This window comes from Chiloscyllium plagiosum, unplaced genomic scaffold, assembly GCF_037043375.1.
Source record: "Chiloscyllium plagiosum isolate Xiang-an unplaced genomic scaffold, Cpla_swu_hap1 HiC_scaffold_6, whole genome shotgun sequence".
Classification (NCBI taxonomy): domain Eukaryota; kingdom Metazoa; phylum Chordata; class Chondrichthyes; order Orectolobiformes; family Hemiscylliidae; genus Chiloscyllium; species Chiloscyllium plagiosum.
The window spans coordinates 77,984,057-78,005,005 of NW_028270144.1; the positions used below are offsets into that span (position 1 = coordinate 77,984,057).

A 20,949-nucleotide genomic window follows, 5' to 3' on the forward strand; every position below is an offset into this window, starting at 1 on the left:
TTTCAAGATGCTGGTTTTCACTGCTGTTGTGGATGAACAAATTATGTTAACCCCATTTAAAAGTGCAAAACTCTCTTATTTTTACAAAGGATTGCATTAATCTTTATAATGATTGACATGTTGGTGTAATCTTTGGTAGTTTGCAGGCCAGTGGTCGAGTGATAGAATTGGATCACTCTGATGGGAAGCTGAAAATACATTACTCAGATCGCCTGGTTTCATTGCTGAGAGAAGTACGCCAGCTTTCTGCTCTGGGGTTTACCATTCCTGCGCGAATACAACAAACAGCAGTTACAGCTCAAAAGTTCTATCGACAGGCAATTATTCTTAAACAGGTTAGTTGCATTGAAACAAAAGAAACATACTGAAGATCCTGATATCTAATATAAAACAGGATATGCTGGAAATATTCAGCCTGGCATGATTTGTGGAGGGAGAAACTGATTTAACATTTCAAGTCAAGGTTCTGAAGAAAGGTCATTTCATGTTAGTATTTTGGAGTCACTCCTCAACCTCCTACTGTCCTGGGGATAAAAGGTCGAAGCCTATCCAGCCTTTCCTTATAACTCAAACCATCCAGTCCTGGTATCATCCTGGTAAATCTTTATTGCACCTTTTCCAATTCAACAATATCCTACTTATAGGAGGGTGACCAGGACTGTATGCAGAATTTCAGAAGTGGCCTCACCAATGTTCTATACAGCCGCAACATGACATCCCAACTCCCCATACTCAACACTGTGACCAATGAAGGCAAGCATGCCAAATGTGTCATACAAAATGGAAACAGACCCTTCAAGTCCAAGTCATCCAGGTCGATCAGGTTTCCCAAACTAAATGAGTCCCATTTCCTGCATTTGGACCATATCCCTCTAAATCTTTCCAATCATGTAATGATCAAAATATCTTTTAAATGTTGTAATTATCTGCATGTACCACTTCCTCTGGCAGTTCATTCCATATATGCATAATCCTCTCTGTGAAGAAGTTGCCCCTCATGTCCTTTTAAATCTTCCTCTCTCACCTTAAACTATGCCCTCTAGTTTTGAACTCCCCTACCAAAGGGGAAAGACCTTTGCTTTTATCTCATGATTTTATAAACTGCTCTAAGGTCACTCCTCAACCTTCTACTGTCCTGGGGATGAAAGGTCGAAGCCTATCCACCCTCCCCCATAACTCAAACCGTCCAGTCCCGGTAACATCCTGGTAAATCTTTATTGCACCCTTTCAACAATATCCTACTGAAAGGAGGGTGACCAGCACTGTATGCAGAATTCCAGAAGTGACCTCACCAATGTCCTATACAGCCGCAACATGACATCCCAACTCCCCATACTCAACGCTGTGACCAATGAAGGCAAGCATGCCAAATGCGTTCTTCACCACTCTGTTTATCTGTGACACCACTTTCAAGAACTATGTACCTGTATCCCTTGGTCTCTCAGTTCAATAACACTCTCCAGTGCCCTGCCATTAACTGTGTAAGTTGTGCCCTGGTTTGTCTTATCAAAATGCAACATCTCGCATCTATCTAAATTAAACTACATTTGCCACTCCTCAGCCCATTGACCCAGCTGATATTATTTAGTTGGTTTGATTTAATATTCTGTAGCTCCCCCCCACTTCTTTCTTTCCCTGCCCTTTTGTTAGCATATAAATGATATAGAATCAGGTTAAAGTTCAAACCTCAATATGAAATATGTTTCCATTTACATTGACAGGTTGCTCACTTTTACAATACGATTGATCAGCAGATGATTCCTAGCCAGAGGCCCATGATGTTAAGCTCTGCTTTATCTTTTGAACAGCTAATAAAGGTAAGGAAATTTAGGCACAGAAAATTCAACATTTGCTTTGTGCTTTTCATATCTAATTCAAGGATTAGATGTGTCTGTCCTAAATTATGACTTCTTAAAAACTTGTGAAGGTAGCCTGACTTCTAAAGCTGTAAACACAAAGAGTTGGATATTTAGGTCCCACCGGCACTGGAATAATGGTACCATGTGGCAATCCAGTTTCCAATTGGTTTTCTCAGTACTGGCAGTTTATCTGGGGTGGGAGAAGGCCAACTCCAAGAACTTACTTGATTCCCAAATGAATCCAATAAAAGCAGGTAAAGAGCACTGTAAGAACCCATAACTGCCTGCCTGGGACTTTGATGGACATAGATCCTGATTGACCCAGACAAGTCATTTGAGGTGCACAGAGGCAGCAAAACAGCTGGGAGCCAGTCATGGCTGCTCCATAAAATTTGGTCGGTGTAACAAACAAAAAATGACTAAATGTACCTGTTGGCTAATGGCTCATAGATGTCATTGGGAGTGCAGAGCTTTCAGGTTGAGTGGTTATGAAGCACTTTGAAGAGCAGGAGGCTATCATCCTCCTGACATTATAGGAGGATAAGAAGATGTTGTGAGATTTCCTGCAGTTCTTAAGGCCAATGTTCAGAAAAGTCTGTGCCCTGATCAAAGAAAACTTTATACATTTGGGACTACTCGCAATGTCTTACCAGTAGCTGTCAAAGTCTTTCACTTCTTGATTGTTCCAAGAATTGGCTTGGCTATTGATGGCATCTTGCAAATGGTTGCACACCCGTTGCATCTCGCAGATATATATTATATGTAAACCTGGGCAGTAATTTCAAAAACAGATGAGGCTGTGCAAGTACAAAAGCTTTTGTCTCCATCACTGAATTTCCCCAGGCATTGGATGACAACAAATCTATCCATGTCATCATTGAGGCACCTATTGACCAGCCACTCAAGTGATCTTCGAGTATGGCAGTATGCAGTTACTTTCCTGGAAGATCCAATGACTCCCTTATCCTTCAATGTTCTAAGCAGTTCTTCATTTCACTCTCTGAGCTAGGTGGTTGTCTTCTTGGGGACAAGGAATATCTCTTGAAGAGGTAGTTGTGTTTACAAGGGTCCGAGCTGTACAGCCAAAGCTATCTCATCACAAGGATTGCTATTAACCAGGCTAACAGGATTCTAAAGGAGGGGTTTCAGTTCCTGGGTTGATTGGCTGGCATCCTGCAACGCAGTTATAGTTTTGATAGTGTGTTGCACTATCTTTGAATTGATCACCCCAAGACTTATGGGCCTTGAAACGATACATCAGAGGAAGAGACGAAGCTGGACAAGGAAGGGGATGAGAAAAGCACAGAATACAGAGATGGCCTGGCTGCACAGAGAGGTGGTTGGGCCCACTGCAGGACTCATGGATCTTGATAAGCAGTCGTCAGAATCAGAGATCAACTAATTCAGGCATGTTTCAGCTGAGTTACTTTGATCCAGGGACAGTATTATCTGGAACTCATTGTGTGAACACTCCCATTGAAGATGCAGCCTGGAATACATCCACTCACTGCCAATGAATGAAGCATCTGACTGATAAACTTGATCTTATTTGGACCTATTAAAGATCCTTGCTCCATTTCATTACCACATCTGTTTTTTTCTTGCCTTGCTATTAAAAATGGGAACTTGTAGGTCTGGTACATGAATTGCTACTTTATGTTGCATTGAAAAATTAGAAAATGCACCATTACAGAGTGAACCACTTTGCTCTGCATGCCATAGTGACCTCTGTCTTGATAACTTTTATGTAATGGTACTGCATATGAGCTGAATGGAATCTTCCATTTTCACCCCGTGACCTGGCACTACTTCAGGGTACTGTATACAGTGTGAATGTGTTTCATTGTTCATCTTGGTAGTGCCTCTTTTCTTGTGACTCCCAAGACCTTGCATCTGTGGGCAGGTGAAGCAGGATTGTGTCTCTCCTCTTAGGGGTCTAGCTACAGTTATCTCTTTACATCACATTATTCATGATGTGCTCATCACCCACTGCTATCCTATCTAACTATTGAACATTCACCAAGTATGTGAGTTGGTGGAGGGTGGGCTTTTAAAGTATTTTGCTGATCACTGTAGGTCTCTTTTGCCTGCACAGGATCCCTCAGAATGTACCTGCTCACTTTGTTAAAATGAATACGATCACTGAAACTTTTTCCTTATGCTTCATCTAGTTGCTGCTCATGGTCTCAGTCAACTGTTTTCAGGTCTGCTTGTTTTGGGAATTTGGCCTTCTCCTGTCACCATCCAGAGGGTTATGAATCTTTGCAGCTTTCTTTCTCAAAAGGCAGTTGTACCAGAGTGTTGAATCTTTTTTAAGGCAGCAATAGATGGTCTAAGGGGGTGAAAGTTTATCATGAGTAGTTGGCAGTGTTGAATATTCAGATCAGCCATGATCTTGTGGAAAAGTGGAGCAGACTTGAGAGGCTGAGTGGCCTTCTTTTCCTCCTAACTCATCTGTGCATATAATTTCAAGGAGCTTTGGCTTAGAGAGAATGATCTAGTGACACCTTTTGCATGAGGGAATTCAAAGCTATCTAGACACTTGCCTCCAAAAGGCAGTGCACCCCTTAGTCTAACGTCACTACTTTGGCATGATCAAGTAGAGTAAGATGTGACTGTCAGTGAGGTAAGTATGAGGATTGTATCAAAGAGAACAGGGCTATAGTTTGGATGAACAAACTTACCATGACATATTGTTGTGGTTCTGTTCGCCGAGCTGGGAATTTGTTTTGCAGACGTTTCGTCTCCTGTCTAGGTGACATCCTCAGTGCTTGGGACCCTCCTGTGAAGTGCTTCTGTGATGTTTCCTCCGGCATTTATAGTGATTTGTATCTGCTGCTTCCGGTTGTCAGTTCCAGCTGTCCGCTGCAGTGGCCGGTATATTGGGTCCAGGTCGATGTGTTTATTGATTGATTGAATCTGTGGATGAGTGCCATGCCTCTAGGAATTCCCTGGCTGTTCTCTGTTTGGCTTGTCCTATAATAGTAGTGTAACACCAACTAGCCACGAAACGACACGGCCAGCTATCCTTAGTAGCCACACACTCAGATGACAAGCAACATGAGTTTGACTGGGACAACACTACTATTATAGGACAAGCCAAACAGAGAACAGCCAGGGAATTCCTAGAGGCATGGCCCTCATCCACAGATTCTATCAACAAACGCATCGACCTGGACCCAATATACTGGCCACTGCAGTGGACAGCTGGAACTGACAACCGGAAGCAGCAGATACAAATCACTATAAATGCCAGAGGAAACATCACAGAAGCGCTTCACAGGAGGCTCCCAAGCACTGAGGATGTCACCTAGACAGGGGACGAAACGTCTGCAACACAAATTCCCAGCTTGCTGAACAGAAACACAACAACGAGCACCCGAGCTACAAATCTTCTCCCAAACTTTGATTACCATGGCATATGTCATGAGAGAGTGTGTAAATAGGAATGTGATGGTAGTAGGGGTCAATATAGTCAGGAAATAGATTCAGTTCTCTGAAGTTTGGGGCAAAAAGCCTTCAAAGCTGCTGCTTTCCGGCTGTCTGGTTTAGGCATCTGCTCGGGGTTAGAGAGCTAGCAATACGAGGGGGCATATATAAAACTGTTGTCCGTACTTGTAATAAAGACAATGGGAGGTCTAGGAATGAAATTCTGTGTCGGGAGTAACTAGGTGCTAAATTTAAAAGCAGAAATTCAAAAGGTTATTACCTCTCCTACCTGAGCCTCAAGCAAATTGGTTTAGAGTAAATAAGATGAATGAATCAAACGTATGGTTCAAAGATTGATGTGAGAAGTAGCTCTTGCTTCATGACACCCATAATGAGGAAAGTAGGAATATGCTAATTTGCATGTTTCTGAGATAGTAATACTGTTATTATTTTTCTTGTGGTCCTGCTTTTAAATTTAGCCCTAAGGTGGTTGTAATCCCTCAGCAGAATCTTTTTCCTAGTCCTACAAAAACCATTGGTGCATTCATGGTACACGATCAAGGAATCCTTCTCCTCCCACTCAAGGTCCCTCTCCAGTCCTGAAAATTGTAAATAGCTTGACAACACAGGCTACAGGAGTCTCCCTCTTTGCTGGAGAAAACAGCTTCTATTCCCCTGTTGCTACTGCAGTTTGTTTTCTCCGCCAACTTGAATGGCACTCACAACCACGTTGGTGTAGTCAGTTTGCTCATCCTCTCTACACATCTGTTGTCTACTACTGGAAGCAAGAGCCTTGTACGTATTGGAAAAGGGTACTAACTTAGTCTTTTCCAAAGCTAAATTCTAGATTCCCGTACTTGCCTCACTTGTAGTCGCACTGTCTTATTTCTGACAGACCAAATTTAATGTAATTGACCCAAATGGTTCCACTGCTTCCTGAAACAAGCTGTTCAGGTATCTGTCTCCATCTCTAATATATTGAATGTCTGAAGCTCACATTCCAGCTAATTACAAGCAGAAGTTCCTTGGGCATCCAATACTTGCTGAAAATCAAGAGAGACACAGAAGAAATATTCACCAATCACCTAACTGTTTTCCAGTGATATCTCATTTCAGCTTTGACAGAAACAGGTAAAAACAATGATTGCAGATGCTGGAAACCAGATTCTGGATCAGTGGTGCTGGAAGAGCACAGCATTTCAGGCAGCATCCGACGAGCAGCAAAATCGACGTTTCGGGCAAAAGCACTTCATCAGGAATAAAGGCAGAGAGCCTGAAGCGTGGAGAGATAAGCTAGAGGAGGGTGGGGATGGGGAGAAAGTAGCATAGAGTACAATAGGTGAGTGTGGGAGGAGATGAAGGTGTTAGGTCAGGGAGGAGAGGGTGGAGTGGATAGGTGGAAAAGGAGCTAGGCAGGTCGGACAAGTCAAGGGGACAGTGCGGAGCTGGAAGTTTGAAACTAGGATGAGGTGGGGGAAGGGGAAATGAGGAAGCTGTTGAAGTCCACATTGATGCCCTGGGGTTGAAGTGTTCCGAGGCAGAAGATGAGGCGTTCTTCCTCCAGGTGTCTGGTGGTGAGGGAGCTGCGGTGAAGGAGGCCCAGGACCTCCATGTCCTCGGCAGAGTGGGAGGGGGAGTTGAAATGTTGGGCCACGGGGCGGTTTGGTTGATTGGTGCGGGTGTCTCGGAGATGTTCCCTAAAGCGCTCTGCTAGGAGGCGTCCAGTCTCCCCAATGTAGAGGAGACCGCATCGGGAGCAACGGATACAATAAATGATATTAGTGGATGTGCAGGTAAAACTTTGATGGATGTGGAAGTCTCCTTTAGGGCCTTGGATAGAGGTGAGGGAGGAGGTGTGGGCACAGGTTTTACAGTTCCTGCGGTGGCAGGGGAAAGTGCCAGGATGGGAGGGTGGGTCATAGGGGGGCCTCGGAACACTTCAACCCCAGGGCATCAATGTGGACTTCAACAGCTTCCTCATTTCCCCTTCCCCCACCTCATCCTAGTTTCAAACTTCCAGCTCCGCACTGTCCCCTTGACTTGTCCGGACTTGTCTGACCTGCCTAGCTCCTTTTCCACCTATCCACTCCACCCTCTCCTCCCTGACCTATCACCTTCATCTCCTCCCACACTCACCCATTGTACTCTATGCTACTCTCTCCCCACCCCCACCCTCCCCTAGCTTATCTCTCCACGCTTCAGGCTCTCTGCCTTTATTCCTCTCTGCCCGAAACGTCGATTTTGCTGCTCGTCGGATGCTGCCTGAATTGCTGTGCTCTTCCAGCACCACTGATCCAGAATTTGACAGAAACAGGTTGAGTGGCTCTCCATTGCTGCTTTTTATCCTCCACCACTGCCCTTCTCATATCAGTTATTTCTCTTTATGAAACTGCTGTCACTCCACTCTTACATTGTTTCAGAAGCTGCTGTCTCCACTGTCTGTTGTACACTTCCATCCTCTCTTTTGCTAGGAATGTTTGAGCAAGTTGAACCTGTATCCATTGCAGGTGAGGAGATTAAGAGGTGACTTTATTGAAACATACAGCAATCTGAGGGCACGTGACAGTGTGGATTCTGAGAGAATCCTTCCCCTCATGGGAGTTGCTAGAACTGGGAACACAGTTTAAAAATTGAGCATCTTCCATTTAAGACAGTGATGAGATTTGCTTTTTATCTGTGGATGATTAGTTTGTAAAATTCTCTTCTCCAGGGAGCAGAGGCAACTGTGTAATCACATATCGTCATGGCTGATAAATTTAAAGCAAAGAAAACTGCTTGATTGTACATGCTTCCTTCTGATCCTGTCTAGCTGCTCAGAATATACTCTGCTAGCACAGTGACTTGCCAGTAGCTTAGTAATTGGTGTTCCAGAACAGTTACAACACTGACATCTGCTTGACAATGTAGAAAATTGCCCTGGTATCTTTGTGCATAAAAAGCTGGACAAATCCAACCCAGCCAGTTACCACATAATGGTCAACTCTCCATCATCAACAAATTGATTGAAGAGGTTATTGACATTGCTATCAAGCAGCATTTCCAAAGGAATAACTTGCTCACTGATGCTACGTTTGAATTCTGGCAGGGCCACTCGGCTCCTGACCTTATTAAAGACTTGGTCCAAACATAACCTCCAGATTTGAAGTTATCCTTGACATCAGAGTTGCCTTTGACCAAGAATGGCGTCAAGGAGCCTTAGTAAAATTGAAATCAATGGCAGTTGGGGAAGAGATCTCTACTGGTTCATGTCATTATGAGCTGAAAATGTGTTGCTGGAAAAGCGCAGCAGGTCAGGCAGCATCCAGGGAACAGGAGAATCGACGTTTCGGGCATAAGCCCTTCTTCAGGAAAGGCTTATGCCCGAAACATCGATTCTCCTGTTCCCTGGATGCTGCCTGACTTGCTGCGCTTTTTCAGCAACACATTTTCAGCTCTGATCTTCAGCATCTGCAGACCTCACTTTCTCCTCATGTCATTATGAGGACAATGGAAGATGGTTATCATGTCAATTCAAAGATATCACTATAGGGGTTCTTAGCGTAGTATCCGAGGCTGATCCATCTTCTTTTGTTTCCGGAATGACCTTCCCTTTATCATAAGATCAAAAGTGGGGGTGGTTGCTGATGAGTACTCAATGGTCATCATAATTCATAAATCCTCAGATATTGAAGCTGGTTATGCCCATAGGCAGCAAAATCTGGACAGCAACATCCAGGTTTGTAAGTAGCTGATAAGTGGAAAGTAATAGCCACGTGTCAGGCAATGTTCCAGTCCAACAAGAGATAATCAAACTATCTATCCTTGATGTTCCATAACATTATTGTTGCTGGATTCTTCACTATCAACATCCTGAGGGCTATCCTTAATCAGAAACTGATCTTAACCAGCTTGTGTACGTTGCGTAGCTATACGTGCAGACCAGAGGCTAGGAATTCGGCAAAGACTAACTTGTCCCTACACATTAAGTCCTTCAGGAAGGCCCCACCAACCTCTGCAGGGTAATTAGGGATGACAAATAAATGTTAGCTAAGCCAAGGACACATACATATCACGTGTAAAAATGGAAAAAAAAAGTTCTCATTTTTAAAATAGAATCCAAAAGCTGGATCCAAGGAATCTGGCAGCAAACTACAGATTACCTGGGATAACCCAAAGGAGCTGGAGGCTTATATTCAGAAACTCAACACTGCAGCGGAGCGCCTTACCACAGAAAACAGAAAATTGAGGAAATGTCACACTGACTTCCGTGATAAGGTAAGAATATAAATTATGGCATAGGAAACATTGTTTAGACAATCACATTCATTCTTGCACATACACATATATTATTACATAAATAAAGGCTAGAAATACCCTTTATTTTGAAACAAAATGTCATTTAGTCATGAAGCAACCTGACAGGTCTATAGTTTGCAAACACTGGACAATTAACTACTTGATTACATCAGCAGGTACTTGTTACAACCCTGTGCCTACTTGTTTGAAAATGGTTCATATTGAGATCTTGTTGGGAACTTGCAAAGTAACTGTGGATCCACCCACCTCCAACCTGGAACCCAATCTTGATTGAAAATTTATTCTTCTCTGTCGCCCTTGTTTATAGCACTGAACTTAACTTAAAACTTCAACATATTGTTTAAAGTATAAGTTGTTGTTGACAAATTATTTCATTGGTATGGCTATTGATTAGGGATGCTTTATTTTTATAGGTTGTAGCACTTATGAGTATTGATCTACTTCGCCAACAGCAGCGATGGAAAGATGGACTGCAAGAGCTGAGATTTGTTTTCTCTACTCTTGAGTCACAGGTATTTTACCTAAATGTTTATTGCATTATAACTAGAACTTAAGACATTTATATTCATAAATGTAATGGGCTCACAGTTGTTTAATTCTGAGAGACATAGGAAATTTGTTTATGTATTAATTATGTAATTACAGCTTACTACTCTGTAAAAATTAATGGAAAATTAAATGGGTAGTCAATATTTTGGTAATAATATACAATACTGTATATTCATACAGTATTCAAGGGGCACTGAACCACTGACCACTGACCTAATATTTATCAGGAGGGAATCGTGAGGGACATGATGTACATGTGTTTGGAAAGGCAAGGACTGATTAGGGAAGTCAACATGGCTTTGTGCGTGGGAAATAATGTCTCTCAAACTTGATTGAGGTTTTTGAAGATGTAACAGAGAGAATTGATAAGGGCGGAGCAGTAGATGTGATCTATCCGGACTTCAGTAAGGCACTCGACAAGGTTCCCAATGAGAGACTGGTTAGCAAGGTTTGATCTCACGGAATGCCATTTGGATACAGAACTAGCTCAAAGGTAGAAGATAGGGGGTGGTGGTGGAGGGTTGATTTTCAGACTGAGGCCTGTGACCAGTGGAGTGCCACAAGGATCTGGGTCCATGACTTTTTATCATTTATATAAATGATTTGGATGTGAGTATAAGAGGTATAGTTAGTAAATTTGCAGATGACACCAAAATTGGAGTTGTAGTGGACAGCGAAGAAGGTTACCTCAGATTGCAACGGATTCTTGATCAGATGGGCCAATGGGCTGAGAAGTGGCAGATGGAGTTTAATTTAGATAAGTTGAGGTGCTGCATTTTGGGAAAGCAAATCTTAGCAGGACTTATACACTTAATGGTAAGGTCTTAGGGAGTGTTGCTGAACAAAGAGACCTTGAAGTGCAGGTTCATAACTCCGTGAAATTGGAGTTGCAGGTAGATAGGAGAGTGAAGTAGGCGTTTGGTATGCTTTCCTTTATTGGACAGAACATTGAGTACAGGAGTTGAGAGGTCATGTTGCGGCTGTACAGGACATTGGTTAGGCCACTGTTGGAATATTGCTTGCAATTCTGGTCTCCTTCCTATTGGAAAGATGTTGTGAAACTTGAAAGGGTTCAGAAAAGATTTACAAGGATGTTGCCAGGGTTGGAGGATTTGAGCTATAAGGAGAGGCTGAACAGGCTGGGGCTGTTTTCCCTAGAGCATCAGAGGCTGAGGGGTGACCTTATATAAGTTTATAAAATCATGAGGGGCATGGATAGGATAAATAGACAAAATCTTTTCCCTGGGGTCGGGGAGTCCAGAACTCGAGGGCATAGGTTTAGGGTGAGAGGGGAGAGATATAAAAGAGACCCAAGGGGAAACTTTTTCACACAGAGGGTGGTACGTGTATGGAATGAGCTGCCAGAGGAAGTGGTGGAGGCTGGTACAATTGCAACATTTAAACGGCATCTGGATGGGCATATGAATAGTAAGAGTTTGGAGGGATATGGACCGGGTGCTGGCAGGTGGGACTAGATTGTGTTGGGATATCTGGTTGGCATGGGCGAGTTAGACCAAAGGGTCTGTTTCTGTGCTGTACATCACTATAACTCTATGGCTCTATGTTGCAAGGCTGCCTAATGCTACTCCTTTATCCATACTTCAACCTGTGATGCCCTCATCCATGAATGAATTGAAAGAAAAATTCCATCTCCTGCTCGTTTATTTTCACTGTTGCTCCTTTGGTCATTCTTGGTCATCTTACACCTGTCAATTTACCTATCACAGTGTAGTTAGCACTACCATAACATACAAGAGCAGAATTAGGTCATTTGACTCATCGAGTCTGCTCTGCCATTCAGTTATGGCTGATATGTGTCTCAACCACATTCTCTTGCCTTCTTCCTGGGGAGCAGTGGCAGGTGCTGACAATACATCCATCAGAATTAGAGCAGGACCCAAGTCACAGTTGAGATTGAGCAGACGGGGTCAGGGAGAGCGATGAGTAGTTTGAGACAAAAGGCAAAGTGATGGCTTTCAGCTTTCTCACCTGTCACTTCTCAATACCAAGTACACTGAATGCCTTTGAAAAAGAGAAAACCCTCTCCAACATCAGAAGTCGGCAAGAAAATTAAATGTGGTTTTGCCTTTAGGGCTCCCCAAGTGTTGTTGGAATACCAGAGGTAGTGAGATGAATTCCTTAACTAGCCATTAATTGTCCATTTATAAGCTTCAGTTAGTGTTGGTATGGGAAGGCTATCCACGAGCGTTTCCTCCTTGTTACTTAAGTTTACAGATGGTGGTGCAGTAAATAAGGAGGAAAGCCTCAAACTACAGGTATGTACAGGTTCATCAGATTGGCTGAACAGTGGCAAATGGAATGTACTTTTGAGAAGTGTGCGTGATGCAATTTGGCGAACTAACAAGGCAAGGCAGTACATATTAAATGATAGGACTCTGGGCAGTATGGAGGATCAAAGGGATCTTGATGTCCGCATGTCCAGAGATCCTTGAAGAGAGCAGGATAGGTAGATAAGGTGGTTAAGATGGTATATGGGGTACTTGTCTTCATTAGTCATTGAATGTAAGAGAAAATAATATTATGGTGGAGTTGTATGTATCATTTGTTAAGTCACAGCTGAAGTGCTGTGTCCTGTTCTGGTCACCACATTATTAGGAAGAATGTGATTGCGCTAGAGAGGGTGCAGAAAAGATTTAGATTTTTTTTTTTAGATTACTTACAGCGTGGAAACAGGCCCTTCGGCCCAACAAGTCCACACCGACCCTCCGAAGCGCAACCCTCCCATACCCCTACATTTACCCCTTACCTAACACTACGGGCAATTTAGCATGGCCAATTCACCTGACCTGCACATCTTTGGACTGTGGGAGGAAACCGGAGCACCCGGAGTAAACCCACGCAGACACGGGGAGAATGTGCAAACTCCACACAGTCAGCTGCCTGAGTCGGGAATTGAACCCGGGCCTCTGGAACTGTGAGGCAGCAGTGCTAACCACTGTGCCACCGTGCCAGTGTATTGCCTGGGCTGGCATGAAGGTAGGCGAGCTGGGCTGTGGTTATTTCCCTTGGAGCAGAGAAGGTCGAAATGGGTGGAGTCTGATTGAGGTGTACAAAGTTCTGAGGGACATAGGGTAAATGGGGAGAAATGCTTCCCCTCAGTAAATGTGTCAGTAATGTCGGTCACAGTTTTAAGGTAAGGAGCAGAAGGTTTAGAGGGGATTTGAAGCAAAGTTTTTTAACTAGAGGGTTGCGGGTAACTGGAACTCACTGCTTAAAAGGATGCTCGAGGTGGAAACCCTCAAAACATTTAAGAACTATTTAGATGAGCACTTGAAATGCCATACAATACTAGGCTACAGGTGAAGTGCAAGAAAATGGGATTTTTTGTTATTCGTTCATGTGATGTAGGTGTCGCTGGATGGGCCAGTATTTATTGCCCATCTCAGGTTGCCCAGAGGGCAGTTAAGAGTCAGCTGTATTGCTGTGGGTCTGGAGTCATATGTTGGCCAGACCAGGTAAGAAATGCAGATTTTCTTCACTGAGAAATCATTTCTGACGCTTAATGCTGGTTCCGTGGTTTCTGTTAGGCTAACTTTTTATTAAATTGAAATTTCACTATTTGCCATGGTGGCAAGTGAACCCTTGTCCCTAGAATACAGCAGAACCTCGACTATCCGAAGGACATGGGCGGGGAGTATTTTGTTTGTTTAATTGAATTCCGGATAATTGAATGCTGGATAACATAGTTTAGCAAAGCATCGGGACTATGCGATCTTGCCGGACAATCTAATACTCGGAGAATTGAATGCTGGATAATCGTGGTTCCTCTGTATTATTATTGATCCGATGACATTGCTGCTATGCCACTGCTTCCTCTTTAGTGGATGATGTTTGATGACCGGCATAGGCATGATGGAACAAAGGACCTGTTTTCATGCTGTTTGAAAAAACACTCTGACTTGATCAAGGCGGAGGTAGAAAGGTGGTGAGGTTCTGAGTCTGCCCTCTCTCTCGCCGATTAAATTCATTCTCCTTCATCCAAACTCACTTCTGGCGATAATACTAAATTCTATCCTGTATCTCCCAAATGTCTGAGATGCTGGGACAGTTGGGTGATACAGAGATTTTGGGTATCAGGGCATCTGAAACATAGCTGGGTAAGTTGTAGTATAATTTCACCATGACGTATTTGAATGGCAGAACAAGCTTTCGGGGTTGAATGACTTGTTCCCATTCCTATAATAGCTATGTGTTAGTTGGAGGTTATTTTATATTTACATTTTTTTTTCAAGGGCTTTCATTCTGGTGATATGAAGGCATGGCGACAGCACTGGAACCATCAGTTGTACAAAGCACTGGAACATCAATATCAGATGGGCTTGGAAGCCTTGAATGAAAACCTTCCTGAAATTGTTGTTGAGTTGACATTCAAGTAAGAAATTGAAATATATCATGCAATATATTGCTTAATGTTTATTTTATGGGGATAATCCAGTTTATTGAATAACCATACTATTCCAATTGCAATTTGTAACTGATTGATTGTTCTGAAAATATCAAGGTAAATTTGATAATTATCAAAATAAAAACTTAATGCCTCTTTCACCAAAAGTCTGTCTGGATCAATGACTCTATCAAGTGCTTCAAATTGGAATTTTAATAACAATACAGACAACAGTGGTTAGCATTGCTCCCTCACAGTGCAGGGATCTGGGTTTGATTCCTGCTTCGGGCGACTGTCTGTGTAGAGTTTGCACATCCTCTCCATGTCTGCGTGGATTTCCTCCGTGTGCTCAGGTTTCCTCCCCCAATCCAAAGATGTGCAGTTTAGGGGAATTGGCCATGCTAAATTGTCCATAATGTAGGTTATTAGTCAAAGGTAAATGTATCAGAATGTTAAAAATCACACAACACCAGGTTATAGTCCAACAGGTTCAATTGGAAGTACACTAGCTTTCGGAGCGACGCTCCTTCGTCAGGTGATAATGGAGGGCTCGATCCCTCCACTATCACCTGATGAAGGAGCATCGCTCCGAAAGCTAGTGTGCTTCCAATTAAACATGTTGGACTATAACCTGGTGTTGTGTGATTTTTAACTTTGTACACCCAGTCCAACACCGGCATCTCCAAATCATGTATCAGAATGGGTCTGGATGGGTTACTCTTCGAAGGGTTGGTGTGGACTTTGGCCTTGGGCCAAAGGGCCTGTTTCCACACTGCAGGGATTATAATAAGGAATTGTGGGCCCTTGTGGTGCAGTAATAGTGTCCCTACTTCTAATCAAGGAGGCCCAGATTCAAGGCCCACCTCCCGAGGTGTGTCAAGACATCTCTGAATAGGTTGATTAAAAATACCCATAAGAAATAGAAAGAGTTGGCCATTCAGCTCCTCAAATCTGCTTTGTCATTCAGTAAGAGCATAGCTCATCTGATTGGGAATGGTGTACAGTTGTATCTGGCATATGGATGTGCCTGGGACCTGGATGGGGGTGGGGCTAAGGGGACAGGGTCCTTTCCTCCTAAGGGGGTGTGTACCTGAATGTTAGGCACGCCACTACCTATCTTGGCTCTCTCTATCCTCTTGTAGACCATCTTTTCCTGCAACGAGACAAAGGGAGAGATTGAATGAGATGAAAGCTGCCAGCAAAATTCTAGTGCTGGTGCCAGTGGAGCAAATGTGATGAGGTTTTAAGTGAGTGAGTAGGCGGTGTAGACATGCAGAATTAGTAGTGTGGAGGTTTGGGTGAGAGCAAGTGAATGAGGGATCATGTTGCAGGCAATAGTGAGAAAGGTGGAGCATGAGCCTTGGCAGGAAGTAGGTGGATAAAGGAATTCTGGGCACTGTTGCTTAGTTTGCAGATGACACAAAGAAAGCTGGAAGCACACATAGAATTGAAGAGGTGGGGAGGCTGCAGAAGGACTGGTTTAGAATAGGCAAAGAAGTAGCCCATGAAATATAATGGGGGGGAATGTGTGAGGTTATGCACTTTGGTAGGAGGAATAGAGACATAGACTATTTTCTGACTGGGGCATGGCTTCAAATATCTTAATCACAAAGAGACATGGGAGTCCCCATTCAGGATTCTCTTAAGGTTAACATTCAGGTTCAGTTGGCAGTTAGGAAGGCAAATGCGATATTGGTATTTATTTAAAGAGAGCTAGAATACAAGAACAGGGATTTACTGATGAGGCTGTAAAAGGGTCCGGTCTGACCACTATTGGAATATTATGAGCAGTTTTGGGCTCCATATTTAAGGAAGGATGTGCTGGCTTTGGAGCGGATCTGGAGGATATTAACAAGAATGATCTGCGTTAAAGGGCACGCCATATGAGGAGCGGTTGAGGATTCTAGGTCTGTACTCATTAGAGTTTAAAGGATAAGAGAGGATCTGATTGAAACTTGTAGAATACTGACAGGTTTGGATAGAGTGGATGTGGCAAAGATGTTACCATGAGTAGGAGGGACTTGGATTCAAGGGCTTAGCCTCAGAGTGAAAACACAACCATTTAGAACTGAGCTGAGGAGGAATTTCTTTAGCCAGAGGATGGTTAATTTGTAGAACTCATTGTCACAAAAGGCTGTAGAGCCAAGTAATTGAATGCATCTAGGGCAGAGGTAGATTCGTTCTTGATTAGTAAGAGGATCAAGGGTATGGGGAGAAGACAGGAGAACGGAGTTGATAAATATATCAGTCACGATTGAATAATGGAGCAGACCTGATGGGCTGAATGGCTAAATTCTGCTCTTATATGTTATGGTCTGACATGTGTATAGTAGCAATGATAAAGAGCAAAAGGTAGATGAGCATTGACATTCTTGCAGCATTGATGTGCATTCCTCCTGACTATGGAAATAATACTGACTCAGGTGGCAACCTCAGATCAGGCTGACACAGTCTGAGGGTCATCGTCATTTTGCTGGTCCTGCAGGAAAAAGATAGCCCTCTTCTACATTGCTCAGTTTATCAGGACCTCCGGGTCTCTCTCTGCCTCATGTCTGGGGCAAATGAAACACTCCATGCAGGGCAGCTGCACACTGGCAGCACTGTATTGGGTACACAGCTGGATTATTATCATGGCACTGGTGCCAGGGATCCTGGATGTCCTGGTAAGGGTAGGTACTTCCGCCTATGCTGACTCGGAGGATACAGTGAGTGTGGTACCATTGAGGTGTGGAGTATAATTAGTGAGTGAGCTTTGGATGAGAGCATAAGAAAACCTGCTTGGCCCCGTGGATAAGAACTTTCCATGAAACTCACCAAAATTGCTGCATGCCTGATTTCTGGCAGAAATCAATTCTCTGTTTCTGTATGGCTGAATCCTTGACAAAGTCCTGGGCAGCATTAGGTCTGTGCAACCCATCCAACTGCAGAGTTAGGGCCAATCTATGTGTGCAATCTTCTGTACATTTTGATTAGTTCTAATTAAGTGACTGTGGGTAGCATATTGTCAATTTGATATTTTGTAAGCTCTATTGAATTACATTGTTTGCGATTACAATTTTTGTCTCTTATTTTCTATGCAGACAAGGAAGGCTGCAGTTTAAACCACCATTTGAAGAACTGCGGGCAAAATACTACAGAGAAATGAAGAGGTTTATTTCTATTCCAAACCAATTCAAGGGTACATGTGAACCAGGAGAAGACCCCATTTTTGTTGTCATGATAGAGAGGAATGCAAAAGGTTTTGTTACTGTTTTCCGTAAAGCAGAAGATCTATTCAAACGCCTGGCAGCAGCATTGGAGAAGTTTCAAGTAAAGCAGTTTATTATCTTCTTCACCAAACTAATTTAGATTTTTAGTTTGAGAAATACTATTGTATCTTATTGAATCAAACAGTAATATGGCAAAGGAAGGAGTCATATGGCTCATCATGCTTATGCTGCTTCTTTCCTTGAAAAGATATTGTCTTTGTGCTGGAGATATTATTGCACTGGCATTTTAACCTTGGATCAAATAGGTTTCTGAACATGATTAAGCTGGATCAGCCCATGAATCTGGTTAATGAAAGAAATGGAATCAATTTGCAGGAAAAAAGTTTGTAAGACGGCATCAGATCTTGGCTTTGGTTTTTCTCTGGTTGTGTTTCATTGGAAGAACATTTGGCACATGTAAGACAAAGAGGTAGTAGAGGGGTTGTGATAGTCCTCGTTTTAGAAAATGTTGCTGGGGCAGTGTAGGCATGAGAATCAGGAGGGAGGAAAGAAAGGTCTTTGGGATTTCCAGAGATAATTGGGGTTGGAGGATGGGGGTAGGGGAGGAGAGGGAGAGAGGGGTGAGGGGGGTGGTGGAGTTGTAACAAACATTACATTGGCCAGACAGGCAGAAAACTAGCCACCAGGATACAGGAGCCCCAACTAGCCACCAACATACATGCTGAAAATGTGTTGCTGGAAAAGCGCAGCAGGTCAGGCAGCATTCAAGAAGCAGGAGAATCGAAAGAAGGGCTCATGCCCGAAACGTCGATTCTCCTGCTCCTTGGATGCTGCCTGATCTGCTGGGCTTTTCCAGCAACACATTTTCAGCTCTGATCTCCAGCATCTGCAGTCCTCACTTTCTCCCACCAAAATACATGACCAACTATCACTAGTAACCATATACACAGATGAATTAAGGACGCCAGTTCAACTGGGCCAATACATTCATCCTGGGACAGGCTAACAGGGAATTCCCAGAGACCTGACATTCAAACTGGAACTCCATTAACAAACATATCAATTTGGACCCCACTTACCAACCTCTCAGAAAAAGAATCGCAAGTGATATCACTCACCACAACAGACCAAGACACAAAAATAGCAAGTGGGACAAAACACCAGCACTTCATTGGAGGCTCACTGACGATATTACCTAGCATGGCGACAAAATGTCTGAGAACAAATCTACCAGTTCAGTGAGCAAACTTGCAACTTGATCCACAGCTGTGCTACAAATCTTCTCTAAAATCAGATGGTCTTAATGTTATTGATTAAAAGGTACATAAACTTCTTACAGTTGTTCAGAAAGTGGAGGGATCATTGTAGAAGGCCTCAATAGTTGTACTTGGAACAAAATTAATATTAAAATTAATTGTTTCAAACCTAAAGAAGAATGACAAACAATCCTAAAATATAACATTAACCTACTTGGTACTGTATTATAGATAGTTTAAGATAATTGCAGGAAACACTAGCCAGAAAGTTCAATTCAAAGTAATCAAGTTTGCATATAACAGAATGTTATACTTCCTAGTTATTTTAGTTTGTCACATTTTTTATTGATTTTGTTTTATTGAAAATGAATACAATAAATCACAAGTAGTTCATTGGAGCTATTAACTGTAATAATTAGAAATAGATTTTTTTTCTCCATTTAAAGGAATGGATTGTACTTGGACAAGTAGATGTCGAGGCATTAATTGAGGAACATCTCCACACTGTAAATGACTGGGAGAAGAATTTTAAGGCTCTCAAAGGACGAGGGAAGGAATCTGAAAAGCTTCCAAGGTTGAATTTAATTTATTTATATGTATGCCTTTTATTTTGAAAAGCATTTGGCATGACAATGAAAAGGTTAATTTAGCAGGAAATGATTAAAGTGTTCTTAGGTTTCTTTATTAAATATTTGTTGATGTCATATTTGAGTGAGTGATAAATCTCATAGTCAGCCATATGCGGTATCATATTAGTTGGATTCAATAGAGTGTCCCAAAATGCTCAGAATCTACACCCTATTCAGTAGCATTTGCGGCTCAGTGGTGCCCATTGCACAAAGATTTAAATTGGATTCCAGTTGTGCCTCAGCTGGTGAATCCCTTTAATACTCTTAAATCCCATGAAAGGGTTGAGGTAGTCAGCAGTGATGTTGAGGGATGAATGCTTCATGGGGCAATGTTAAAAATCACACACCAGGTTATAGTCCAACAGGTTTATTTGGAAGCACTAGTTTTCGGAGTGCTGTTCCTTCATCAGGTGATTATGATCATGGGACAATGTCATCATCAGCTCCCTCAGCCCCTGTAACTGAAATATCATCTATACAGCAAAACCCTCTGATCAAGTCTGCTCCCTCATGGGCACAAGTGGGGATTCTTGAGGTGGAGTTCTACTGGTAACGCCAAGATTACCACAGATATCTTATCCAAATGTGTGCCCAGAAACAGCATCTCTCCGGCTCATCTCCAGCCACAAGTGAGCACCCTTGCTGGAACAGACCCGGGCAGAAGATGTATTGCTAGTGGTCTAACTTGTGTGACTTTGAGATGAGCATTGTATTTGGTTATTAAGATCAAATTTAATGCCAAAGTTGATGATTGGATCCAGACCTGCGGCCTCCATCAAATTTGCGAGAGGGTGGGACTATGTTAGAAAGTCGACACAATGCAACATTGCTGGCATGCCTCCCCCTCAACACAGTGAACATTTGACTCAGAGTTGCTATTTTCATGACTCTTCTGTTATCCTGTGCCCTGGTTCTGAGCAAAACATTGTTGATCTTATCTCATTCCCATTGTCATGATGAGAGCCACAGGATTATTTGTACAGGAGAAATGAATATAAGCAAGATTATAATTTTTCTTACTTATTTTTCCTATGTGACCAAAATGGAAATTTTGTTTAAAAAATGCAAATCTTACAGTGTCATCAAAGTGGATTGTATTACAATTAACTGTAACCCAGTGAAAGCTATGATTGATGACCATATTCAGATGCTATTTGATGCCTTACTTCAGTCATTAAGGAAGTCCATTCAAGGTAAGACATTTTTATTACGTGTGGTACAGTTAGTGTTAATTTTAATGCTTACTTGGTAATACAGAGTTTGCACATTGTTCAAAAGGGAGACATGTTGCCGAAGCTTGTTGTCTTACACTCATCA

The 20,949-nt window shown here is 42.6% G+C and overlaps 1 protein-coding gene across 3 annotated transcripts in view; it reads left to right on the plus strand.

Moving 5' to 3' along the window:
* dync2h1 (dynein cytoplasmic 2 heavy chain 1) overlaps positions 1-20,949 on the plus strand; it is a 565,214-nt gene that overhangs the window by 50,647 nt on the left and 493,618 nt on the right. For all 3 annotated transcript variants that reach the window (XM_043691805.2, XM_043691808.2, XM_043691806.2), the window contains exons 13-20: positions 140-335; positions 1,722-1,817; positions 9,381-9,542; positions 9,998-10,096; positions 14,387-14,526; positions 17,619-17,847; positions 19,450-19,577; positions 20,710-20,825. In XM_043691805.2, the coding sequence (XP_043547740.2) occupies positions 140-335; positions 1,722-1,817; positions 9,381-9,542; positions 9,998-10,096; positions 14,387-14,526; positions 17,619-17,847; positions 19,450-19,577; positions 20,710-20,825 (1,166 nt within the window). The remainder of the gene's footprint in view (positions 1-139; positions 336-1,721; positions 1,818-9,380; positions 9,543-9,997; positions 10,097-14,386; positions 14,527-17,618; positions 17,848-19,449; positions 19,578-20,709; positions 20,826-20,949) is intronic.